Source organism: Hippopotamus amphibius, chromosome 10, assembly GCF_030028045.1.
Source record: "Hippopotamus amphibius kiboko isolate mHipAmp2 chromosome 10, mHipAmp2.hap2, whole genome shotgun sequence".
Taxonomy (NCBI): Eukaryota; Metazoa; Chordata; class Mammalia; order Artiodactyla; family Hippopotamidae; genus Hippopotamus; species Hippopotamus amphibius.
The window spans coordinates 36,130,523-36,143,381 of NC_080195.1; the positions used below are offsets into that span (position 1 = coordinate 36,130,523).

A 12,859-nucleotide genomic window follows, 5' to 3' on the forward strand; every position below is an offset into this window, starting at 1 on the left:
GGAACTAAGGATCCCACATGCTGCATGGCACGGCCAAAAGAAAAAAGAAAACGAAGGTGTCTGTTCCTAATGCTTGGAAGGTGGGGCTGCTGCCTAGCCTGAGACACATCTAGGGTTGTGGGCAGGTCAGGGGAGTGCAGCAAATTGGGAACTATTGATACTTTGGGGGAACACAGGAGGGCCCAAGTCATTGATTAAAGGCGATTCTTATTATATTTCCTGGAACCTGGGGATAATGTTTTGGAACTGGGTCATAGTAGTAACTGACATCAAGCATTGCCACACTGGACACTAGCAGAAAGGCAAAAGGTGAAGGTGATGTGACCTTGTTGAGAGAGGGCAGTGGGAGGTGGACAAAACATGGAAGCTCTGCCTTTGGACGCGTCAGTTCTCACAGTGAGGAGATACAGGGCCACCATCTGGGGAGCTAGAAGTAAAGGTTAGTAGAATTGAGAATGGTAAGATGAAGGAATAGATGTTTTAAGAAAAAGCTAGCAGAATAATTGGAGGTCTTGAAGTAGATAATCTACACATTCTGGAGGACCTTAGGTTCTGAGGCTGTCACTGAATTTGTCTAATCACATTCAACTTACTTAGCTCCCTTCACAGCAGTTACAACAATCACCTAACTTGTTCCTCTTTTTAAAGAACAGGAACCGCTTTTCCTTTAACTCTGGATTCCTCTTAATTTCTGTAGTTTCACTTTTCCTAGTTCTTTCTGCACCCTAGAGATCCTAAACCATAAACTGGTATACTGAAAATCTGTTTCACATTAAGCACATGTAATCTGTCAAATCCATTTAAAATAGACTAGTGGAAATTGCCTCAGAAACCAAACAGACTGCACCTGCGTACAAAGGACCAGGCTTCGCTGAAGCACTCCTTGTATTCTTGCTGGCACAGAGTCAGGCTGGCCAGGTTGGTAAGTGGCAAACAGCTAAGATTTTAGGTGGTCTACTCTTTAACTTGAGAGTTGCTGGGTATAATCTACAGATTCTGCATAGAAACCAGCCCTTACCTGGGAGAGCCTCTGCCAGCTGTCGAGTGCTTTACCAAGTAGCTCTCTACTCAGGAATGTGGCTTCTGGGTGAGGGAACAGTGTAGTCATTTTACATGTGCTTAGAGAGGAGGCCTGGGTGATGAAAGATTTTAGCTAACCTACATGCTGTAGGGAAACACTTCCAAAAACACCACATAACCTGAATACAGAGTGAATTGTTTTCCAGTAAATACTGGCTTCAGCATGTTTTCCCCCAAATCAAGGAATGGTACATTTTATAGAATGGGAAAACGAAACTGAGAAATGAAACTTGAACTGTTCTAAAACTAGGAATTAGAGCTGTTGGATTTCAATAATGAGCATACAGGGTACACGAAGAGTAAATGTGAAAGAACTGTGCCATGATGGAATCTGATACAGGAGGGAAAACATTCCTTAGCCATAAACACCGGGCCCTAGTAAGCAGCTGTCTTAGGGTGAACCATGTGAATTTAACGTACAAAAATGGCAATTTCATTTGGTTCAAACATACATTTCAAACCTTTGTCTTTTCCTTGTAAAGAACAAAGTTCAGTTCACAGTATACCAGAGTTAAAGTTGCACTGATGTCAATATTCCAACAGAAAAAAACAAAACAGAACAAAATCTGAGTTGAGGTAGTCAGATATTCTTTTATTATAGTCTTACTACTTTAGGGAACAAACCCTTCCTAGGTATAAAATCATGAAAAAACTGCCGTAGTTGCCACCCAACTAGTAACTAGTTTCCATGCCCCATCATAATTTTCAGAGAACCTACTTTCAGCGATGTTTAAATTTCTACCTTAAGTTGACTCAATTTCCCATTTATCAAAATGGCTGTATTGCCTCAGAATTAAAGCTGAAAGAGAAGAGCAATTTCTTAGTGATTCTCCTTATTCTAGCAACTTATTCTTGAAGCTACCCTTGTGTCCAATGTTCCTACCCATTTTTTTTTCACCTTCCACCACTCAAGATATGTCAGCATTTCTGCTTAGTAACTGGCGTATTACATGATGCGAACTATCAGTGACTTGTGATAGATTTTTTTTCCCTTCTGTACTAAATCAGACCATTTCTCCCAATCAACAACTGACCCACAGGGCAAGGATAAGGATGCAGACGCAGAGAATGGACTGGAGGACACGGGGTTGGGGGGGTGGGGGGGCGAAAGGGAAGCTGGGACGAAGTGAGAGAGTAGCAGAGACATATATGCACTACCAACTGGAAAAGAGGTAAATAGTGGGAAGTTGCTGTATAACAAAGGGAGATCAACTCGATGATGGGTGATGCCTTAGAGGGCCAGGACAGGGAGAGCAGGAGGGAGTTGCAGGAGGGAGGGGATATATGTATAAATACAGCTTATTCACTTTGGTGTACCTCAAAAGCTGGTACAAGAGTGTAAAGCAATTATATTCCAATAAAGAGCTTAAAGAAAAAAAAACTTATCAAGAACAAAGGTAAAGATCTGACCGTAGGTAGTGAATTCAGGTGGATGAAAACACAGCAGTACTATCAGGACTAATGGAATACTGCTCAAGCGCAGGGGCTAGAGCCTTAAAGAACCTTAAAGAGAGTTGGTATATTTCTAATGGAAAGGTAAGTGGAGATAGCATTTAAAAGTAATATTATGTGGCTTATTTAAAAGTCACCCTCTTTACAGCAACCACAATTCTAGTACTTCCTGTTCTTCCATTTTCTTTTGTTCCATTGCTTGAAATCCTCAAATAACTCATGTTCTGATTCTACAGTATTCCTGTAATTCCTTTTTCTCTGTATTCTGCCTACTTTTCCTTCTACCTGCTTTTCCCTCTTGGCACAAAAACAATTGCAAATGCCATCTAGTGCACTCTGCCACTGAGCACTGTAGCCAGTGATTTTCGGTGTTCTAAATTATCTTCAGATTGAAAACAGCATAAGCCAAAGAAATAAATGACTACACCTGAACTAAAGGCAAGGGTCAAAACAACTTATGAATGGTTAGTCTGAAAGTGCTTTAAAGTCAACTATCAGAGCTGACTGAAGACATCTGAGTTAGGCAGAGTCGTAATGTTATGTGAATAGTGAGAAGTGTTACAAACACAGTAGCCAATATATTTTAATTAAAATAGAGCTTATTAGCTTTTCTTTTAATATAAACATGAGGAAGAAAAACCACATAAGTTGTAGCATTCTTTTCAAAATAAAACTGCAATCAATACTTGAGTTTCCAAGCTCCAAACTGCATAAGCAATATTTTTTTGAGGTGGTAGATTGTAATATTTTATATACCATTATTTATCATTTAGGTCTCTGTCCTTTAAAAACGATGGAACCTGCAGCACTCAATATAATGTGAAGCCTTGCTGTAAAAAGAGAAGGTATTTCTGGCCCAGAAATGCTTTGTTTACAGGCAAAATTCCTAGGACTGTATTTGAGAAGATAGGCGGAAAAAGATTTCACATAGTTGAGAACACTAATCTTTCTTTCTTTCTTTCTTTCTTTTTTGTTTTTTAATATTTCAAGTTTAGGTGACATCATTACCAATCTCCTAAAAGAGAGATACTAAGCTCTTAATTTTAATTTTTTGTTTCGGCCCATTGTTTGCTATCTTCAAGAGGGGCTGAAACAAAAAATTAAAATTAAAAGCTTAATGTTTAAAATTTACAAAACTAAATAAGTTCAGAAGACATCCAAGTAGACTTTCAAATGATGTTCTGCCAGTCTGTAGCATTTATACTTCTGCAACAGTGTCCTGCAGTGTCAAGCACACTTATATTAAAGCTTAAAATTGCACTAAGACTTTTGGGACACCTTCTACTTTATTACCTGCTTGCTAATTACTGGACCGCCATGTTGGCTGGAATTAGGAAAATAGCCTTTCACACAAGTATTTAACAAAGAGGAAAATCATCAGAAAATGAGAAGCACCATTAGAGTCAAAAAGAAATGCAGCACGGACTCAACAGAAGCAGATGATAACATACTTTCTCTGCTTTTGATCCCAAACACGCTAATAATGCTAAGAAGTAGTGCTTGCAAAGAATTTGAATGACAAGTGTTATTCAGCAGCTTTTTGGTTTAAATCGATTGCCAATAATGACAAGCAGCTTCAATGATGTAGTAGGGAGGAAGAAGCCTTCAAACTGAACAATGCTACAACAGTCTGTTCCTAAGTGGCTTTATGAGTTGTTAGGAGGCCCATGTTTTAATGGTAATACTGCATTGATTCTAAAGGAATATGCAGCAACATGGGGGAGTGGGGCAAGAAAAGCAGGGAAAACGTAAATGTTCTATAGTTAGTGTCTTTAAAGTCTAAAAACTTAAACTGCTAATTGAAAAACCTCACATCGTTCAGAGCTATTGGCCTACAGAGTAAGCAAACAACTGTGTGTGGGTTGGGAGCTTTTAGCTTTGGAGTGGTTTTTGTAACTCTGTTTACATTAAAAAGGACAGAAGAGTGTGTTGCATTGACAAGGTTCCGTTCTTTCCTATGAGCATATATAATCCTCGCTGTCCATGAGTCTCTTGAATTCAATGTCTTTCTTTTAGGTGAAAATACTAACTTTGCTGGTTTCTGAACAGGAGAGGTGATATTTCTCCAGTCCTCGTTGCGAGGGGTTTCTGATGTTACAAACCCTCACTTCTTCCTTAAGAGAGGATGGCACTGGAGTGCTGAATACCGATGAAATGATCAGCACTGAAGGACCTTCTTACAGCACTTCTGCACAAGTCTTTGTATTTGTCGTCACACAATCTGGAAATGGCCTAGGAAAGTCACACAGAACACAGGTACGATTAGGGGAAAAAAAAGTTCCAACCTTTAAAAAAAAAAGGCATCATTGATAAGCCACACATCGACATTCTTTTAGATAGTTCATAGTTACTGCTACTTCGGAGAGCTGATATCTACACTAACGGCCAATTCCCTAAGGTTATATCCTTTAAGGGCTATGATTAGATTGCTGGGGTAAAGGGGAACTGAAGAGTTATTGAAAAATTGGGTTCCCAAAGATAGGCTCCTAATAGCAGTATCATCTGTTATCTATACACTTGATCCTTAAACATAATGAACATACACTTGGGCTGAATCAGTGTTTACTCAGTTATTCAACTTCTATTCAATCTTCATCAGTAATTACATACTCTGAGAAAATTTTAATGAGGTAGGTGTGTGCTGAAGGCAGGAGAGGTCTCATGATTGAAGCACTGAAAGGTGCTATTTCACTTGCATGTAAATTACGGTAGAAAAACATCTTACTCTAAAGTACCACCGAGGTACCACAGAGAGTGTCAATTTTAAATGTGTTCATTTCAGCTGTGAATTTTGCTGTATGCCCACCAAAAATCATAAACCATAAATTACTTTGTCCCATGTACATTACCATTTCCATTAAAAACTTAAGTACTTTCTACATCCATATCTGAACCCACATTATACCTTCCAAGTATAGGTCTCTCAGGTTAGCCACTGATGCTTTGTCTAATAAACTCATGGGACTGAACAGTGATACACACACACACACACAAACTGCAAGCTGAGTAAAAGACAGTTAAGAGTGCTAAGTAGATTATGTATATACCTATGATGAGGGATAAAACTGTAAGAAATTATTCACGTATGGTTATATGTAAGTGTAGAGGTTCAGATGGAAAACCACTAAGAACAGATTAAATCTAATTGAAAATATTCTGAATTATGGTTAAAGAAGAGAGAATATCTACTTTTTTTTTTTTTTAATAATGTGAGATCCCTGTATAAACCATAGGAAATATGATGCCAGGGTTAATAAGCTCTTCAAACTGTTAATTTAACAGCTTTCCATTTTCCGAATCACTGCTCAAGACAATTTGGCCACAGACGCTGGCTCTGGTGGCTGACAGAAAACCCCAGTGAGCGCTCCTCACCTCTAGGTTCTGCGCCTGCTCTTTGCTGAGAGGAGCGAACAGAAAGCTCAGGTTGTTGTCATCTGCTAAGGAGCGGAGGTCAAAGTAGTATTTGACATAAACACTGGCAGGAACATTAATATTAAACTGAAGCAGCTCCAGAAAGTGCCTTTCCAGCTCAGTCCTGGGGGAGGAGAAGACAAAACCAACACAGGACAATTTTAGTCAACTGGGCTATTTTCAAAAATATCATTCTGAGCTATGAGGATGGCTCTAAATACTGTTTTGAAACAAATAATGGCTACCCAGCTGGATTAATACACTAACGTTCAAACAAGGCACAGCTATCTGTGGTCCCTTCTGCATCCCAGCACTTTGAGTTTGGGACAAGGGGGAAGAGGTTACGGCCCTCTTATGCTCTCGTGCTGCTGACTCGGGGGCTTATTCTTCGGAGTTCCATTAGTGCAGCTGTATGATTCATGCTCCACGCTCACTCACAAGGCCCCGCTACAGTGATCAGATGAAAGGAAGGAGGTATGCTGTTTATTAGCTCTGAAGAACTTGCAGACATTTTCACCGGGCCGCTAACAGGAAGGGGCTTACTGAAGTAGATACGCGCCAACAAAAGGAATGGGCACGTCACCACGGCAATAAATGGATCCATCGAGAGCCACCGCTATTATCTCTGAGGGGGGGAAACTCTTGAAGCAACAAGGATTCATCGCAAATAAATCAATAAATAAGCTACATTCCATGAGAAAGGGAATCCCTTCCCCCTGCTCCAGTGCATGGGGCTGTGTCAAAGGGCCTAATGCAAGTTTCTGTTCACCTTAACCTTCCTAGGGTGAGAAGCTGTCACTATGACAGGACAGGATGTACTTTCTAAGCTTTAGAAGGCAGTAAGCTTAAAGATAGCTGTCTTGGCTGGACTAAACCCACTTTATGATATGACCTCTGACAGGGCAGACCCGGATGCTCAGCCCCGCAGCCCCCTGCCTGGACAGAACGCGCACATGCACGCGGAGAGCAAATTCAGTGAAGTGGGAAAGTAGAGTGCTGGCAGCAAGCCTTTGCTACATAACCATATATAGCCATTTGCTTGCCAAATGTTTAAGTAAATAAACATAAAACTAGAGTAAATCTTACCATTTTCACAGCAATCACTAAAATTAGAGAGTTAATTATATAAGAATGGTAAATACAAACATGAGAGTGGCTTATTTTACAATATATTTGGTCTCTGGGTTTTAAACTGTTAATATTTTATCTATTGGATAAGTCAGTAAATGCTTGATGTTCTCCTGTATGGAGAGCAGAATGTGAGCAGAAATGAGGCTTCTCATTTGCTGAACTTTAAACCTAACTGAACTTACTTCCAAAATTAATCTCCTGTTCTTATGGCCATAAGTCTATAGAAATGTAAATCAGATAATGTTTTGATAATCAGCTAATCAGGACTTCATTTTCTACAGGAATAAATGCACTTCACTATCCCTTCTATATTTTCTCCACAAATACATTTTAATTGTCTGGAAATACAGTACTTCATAGGCTTAACATGTCTATTAATAGAGCCTTAATCACTGAAGAAAAGCATTATGCCTACAGAATATGCACCTTCTGTGTTTTTTGTTGTTTTTTAAATGGCTAGATGGCTGAAGAGCAGACCATTTAGAGGCACAGCAAATTTTTCTGAACAGCAGCTGCTCACTTTAACGTAGTCTTTTGAAGGGAAATATATTTTAATAAGACATAAATGTTAGAAAGTTTTAAAGAAAAGCTGTTAGACACCAATTTTTCAATTTAGACTCAAAGTGAGACCATTACAAATAGTAGTCAACAGCAGAGGGATGAAACAAATGTGTATTCAACACTTTGTGGTAATGCTTTCCAATTTCCAAAGATCATCAACAAAAGCAGCCTATTATACACATAACTCCGGGTGATTCTCCATTCTACACAGAAAAGCGCTGCTTCAAATGTTTCTTCCTGCAGCTAGACACTGCCACCAAGGCTGCTGGGCTCACATCTATGAACACCCACACATTGCCCTGCATGTTCTCTGATGTTATAACTGGAACCTGAGCGCCGGTCAGCTTAGTGGCAGGCTCTCAGAAAATTTCCGCTGCCATCATGCCAGGGTTGGTGTTTACGATTACAAATTTTCCTTCCTTCAAGGGACCAGTTTAAAGACTGATGATACTGATGGTCAAAGTCACTTTAGTTTTTGCAACTTCCAAAATTACCTCTATTCATTTCAAAGCCATTATCCGCCATCACACTGTTTACTACAATGGCTACCAACAATATCCCCATGACTACTTAGTTTCCATTATCACCAGAGTGGACATTTTCACCAAAAGCCACTTTGACAGCTACCATCCCAACAAGCACTGGTCCCTTCACTTCGTCACAAGTTTCCTCGCTTCAGTTTTAAATATGCACTTCGGCAATTCTGAATTATCTAGAGTAAGGTGCAAAGGAACAAAAGCAAACTCTGGCCACTGCCTGCCATGATCTTGATCGGCCTCTTCTGTTCAATATAATGCAGACGTGTCCTTTCACACTTTCCTAAATGCCACCCACAAAGACATTTTCACTGTCAAGTGAGCACTTCAAGAGTCTGCTAGAAATACCTCTCTGGCTCATCCTGCATCCCACCCTTGGGGCCCTTCACCACAGCCAGATTGGAAGCCTGGTGTTTCATGCCCATGTCAGCATGCCATCAGTGAGGAGCACCTGCCTAGTTAACTCAAGGTCCCACAAAGTGCTGCTGGGGTTGCTGAGTGCCCTGGGTGAGGCCCGGGTGATGCTTCCCAGTCTGAGAGATCAGAGTTTCCTAACTCAGCAGACCTATTTCTAAACATGGGGAATACTCCTAAATAGGGGAGGAGATAGGAACACAAGGATCTGAAACCTTTATATGTGGCTATCTGTACATCACGGTTTCTATAACAACAAAACCTCAGATAAAAAGGAGGAAAAAGACCAGCAAAAGCAAATATACAATGTGTGACTCAGGCTGAAGTTATAACCTCGCAGTAGTCTAGAGCCCTGAGACCTTAACGGTGGCCGCTTACTTCAGAGGCCAGACGTGTGCCCCTTAAAAATGGTCTGAACCTGGTAGACAACTTTAAGAAAGCCGTGAAGTTATTCACTATACCGTGTTATTCTATAGTGAGCTTGTAAAATGTCTGGCAAAAACCACTGGAAAAATCATGTCAATTTATCAAGCAGAATATTACAGCAATAACACATCAAGACCTACCAATTAATGATGGGAAATACGAATTGTTATACTACAGCCAGAAAGGAAGAAGTCTGTAGTTTTATGCCTATTTCAGCTCTTTGCACAATATAACCTTTCTTAAAATGTAATATTTCTTAAAATGTAAACTGTATGGGAACAAATGAGGTATTGGAAAACAGAAAGTTCACCAGAACCTTACAAACTCACATGTCCTCAACTATAATGTCCTTGAGGATCAGGCAGTAGTCCACATTCCATAGAGGCTGATGGTCCCCAACCTTGGAGGCAAGAAGAATGGCTCCCAAAACAATTCTTCTCCAGTTAGTGGGGCAAAGATCGATCTCAGCGTAAGTTAAAAGCCTTTCTAAGTAAACCTGCAAAAAGTAGAGCACTGATCGTTGATTTTAGTTCAGTTGAAGTGCTGTGATAAGAACTGTTAGGAATGACAGATTTCATCTGTTTCTGATGTGCCTTTTATTCTGAGGTTCTACAGACTTTGCTTGGCCAGCCAAGGCCAGAAGCCAAGTCACAGTTGTAAGTCAGGTATTTCTGTTGCTCTGATATTTCTACTCTGCCCATGTGAATTTCCAACCCAATTCTGGTCACAGGAATGAAAGGACAAAGGGCATTCGAAAGACAGGCCTTGTGTTATTACCTTCCCACCTGTAAAGGGCAGCACATACAGCCCAGCATGGATTTCAACTGCTCAGTAAATGCCTGAGTGCCTGCACGTGCAATGTACCTACCATACCTGGTGGTGGTTACATGGCAATTTTACATAACGCTTGAGTATGTAAAACTCTGGTAAGACTGAGCACATCTTTATCTCCTCTTCAGAGTAACTAGTCCTTTTATGGCATGAACTTGAAGATAAAAACTGGTGGTCAAGAGAGCCTCCCAGTGGCTGCTGTGTGGCACAGCAGGACAGGCAGTACAGAGGGGCTTTCTAACTGTCGAGCATTCCCATCTTTAATACCTTTCTAAGGAACGCACATGCATACAGAGGATAGTCTTTTTCATATCCCCTATTTTTCACATCTCCATTATCATTTAATAATTCACTTCTGTCTTACATAATCTGCAGCTTATTCAATTCGTTGGTTTTAAGGCGGAAAGAGCTGCCCGTGTTTGTATCCCTGAGGCCCCTCTAAACCTGCCAGGCAGTTTGCGAGTGAATGTCACGATTTCTTTTCCATGTATCAAATGTCTATTCTACAAAGAAATGGACAAAGTTAACAGTTGAGTAAAGATGAAAGAGGTAAGCTGTGATTTGTGGTTACCTCTGCAGAAGAGTGCATATGCCATCTGACAAAAAGGAAAAATCCAATTTTAAAGCGTATGTTTAACTAACTGAAGGTTATCAGATTGACAGCTCAGACTTGCCAGTGCTCTCCAAACTCAACTGTGTTTTCAAACATGGATATTGAGATTCTATGTGTATGTTCTGAGTGAATTTCTGCTCCCATTCCCCAGAGAACTCAGCACTCTCCAGTGCCCTAAGAATGAATCTCCCTAACAAGGTTCAATTCTCTACGGGACTAATTAGAGGCACTTAAAAGGACATTGGCAATCTCTCAATCTCCTCTCACCTGTACTGGCAAACCTGGTATGTGCCCACACTCATTTATACCACTTGCCCTCCTGTCTCAGTGGGAGTGAGTTTCTTTCTTTTCACTAAAGCCAACTCTTCTATGAATGAAGTGGATCCCATCTCACTTCTGCAGAATACTGTTCCCACGATTAACCTCTTTTTGAACACTTTCTTCCTCTCTGTCAGAGATTTCCTCCACTGTGAACACTTACCTGTTCCCAGCCTATGGCCCACGACCCCTACCATCTGTCCTCAGGAAACGCCCTGACACTGGCTCCTCATCGCCTCCTCTCCTTAGCCCACTGTCGTCTATCCCCTGCCGCCGTGGCTCTACTGAAACTACTCTTGCCACGGTCACTGGTGTCTTCACAGGACTCTTCATCCCAACGCTTCCCAGCCCAGGCCTTCCCTCACAACTGAAAGACACTGCCACACGCCTAGTTGCTGGGACCAAAAACCTCCATTTGAGTTCTCTTGCTCCAATCTGTTGGAGATTCTTGTTGTCTCTACCTTCCCTGGTAACCAGACCACTTTTCTCTTCTCCTGGGTTGGCCAAGAAGTTCATTTGGGTTTTTCCCTAAGATGTTATGGAAAAACCCAAATCAACTTTTTGGCCAACCCAACATCTGTCACTTCTGACTCATGTTACTGCCACTGCCTCCGGACCTCTCTGCCTCCACTCTGACTCGCAACAGACTACAGTCTCTTCTCCCCAAAGCAGGCAGGAGAGCCTCTTAAATTAAGTGTACTTCATGTGCCTGCTCAAGATCTGCCAGAGTTTTCCCATCAAACAGATAACTTCTTGGCACGGCCTCTAAGTTACAAGGCCCTGTGCGGTATGGCATTGTCCTGCGACCTCATCACCTATGCTCTTTCCCTCATTCCCCACTCTGATCACAACGGCCACCTTGCTCTTCCTTGAACACACAGGACATATTCCTGTCTCAGAGCCTTGCACTTGTCCCCTCTGCCTGTAATGCCGGCGCTCCTGCTCTTCCTCGGTTCGGCCAGGTCCCAGGTTCAAATGTTACCTCTTTAAAGAGGCTCTTCCTGATCGTTCCAGTAAGTCCCTCTAATCACTTTATTCCTTTACCTTGCTTTCTCTTCCTGATTTTTACAACTACTTGAAATATTCCTTTTTAAAAATACTCATTACAAAAGATACTTATACTTTGCTGTATACCTGAAACGAACACTACATTGTAAATCAACTATACTCCAATAAAAATTAAAACAACAACAACAACCAAACTCAAAAAACCTGAGCAGGACTTCCCTGGTGACGTAGTGGTCAAGAATCCACCTGCCAATGCAGGAGACATGGGTTTGATCCCTGGTCTGGGAGGATCCCACATGCTGCAGGGCAACTAAGCCCGTGAGCCACAACTACTAAGCCTGAGCTCTAGAGCCCACAAGCCACAACTACTGAGCCCACATGCTGCAACCACTGAAGCCTGTGCACCTAGAGCCCCTGCTCCTGCAACAAGAGAAGCCACTGCAATGAGAAGCCTGCGCACCACAACAAAGAGGAGCCCCGTGGCTCACCACAATGAGAGAAAGCCCACGCACAGCAACAAAGACCCAACGCAGCCAAAAAAATAAATAAAATGTAAAAAGTAAAAACAAACACAGAAACTTACGTCTTCCACACTTGCTCCATAAAGGCAAGAATTTTATTCAACCTGTTCTCTCCTCCATCCCCAGCACTTAGAATAGGGACAGAGTAGGTATTAGGGGGGATTTATGGCATGAGCAGCTCCTTGGCAGCAACCAGCACTTGGACCACACTCTCCTTCCTGAACCTCTCCTGGCACCTCTTAGGATTCCCTCCTGGGTTTCCTACCACTCTAGCCACCCCTCTGGGGACTCGCCCTTAAGTGCTAACAGTCCCTATACATCTTCTACCCACTTTCTATTTTACATTCTTTCTCTGCATTTGAACAGCTATACGTAATGCCCTCCCTCTAGCTCAGATTCATGATCCTGTCCCATACACTCGAATGATTACTAGACATCGCCACTCTGCCGTCTCACAGGTACGTCACACTCAACATGTCTACAAAGAAATGCCCCTCTTCCAGCCCCAGATGCTCTCCTCCCTGCATTTCCTGGTTCTCCACATGCAAGCGCCACTG

The 12,859-nt window shown here is 41.6% G+C and overlaps 1 protein-coding gene across 3 annotated transcripts in view; it reads right to left on the reverse strand.

Moving 5' to 3' along the window:
* Positions 1-1,659: 1,659 nt before the first annotated feature.
* Positions 1,660-12,859, reverse strand: part of LOC130829954 (cyclin-Y-like protein 1) — a 75,112-nt gene continuing 63,912 nt past the window's right edge. For all 3 annotated transcript variants that reach the window (XM_057696646.1, XM_057696647.1, XM_057696645.1), the window contains 3 exons: positions 9,341-9,507; positions 5,905-6,067; positions 1,660-4,764 (listed from right to left, as the gene is read on the reverse strand). In XM_057696646.1, the coding sequence (XP_057552629.1) occupies positions 4,648-4,764; positions 5,905-6,067; positions 9,341-9,507 (447 nt within the window). In that variant the 3' untranslated portion in view covers positions 1,660-4,647. The remainder of the gene's footprint in view (positions 4,765-5,904; positions 6,068-9,340; positions 9,508-12,859) is intronic.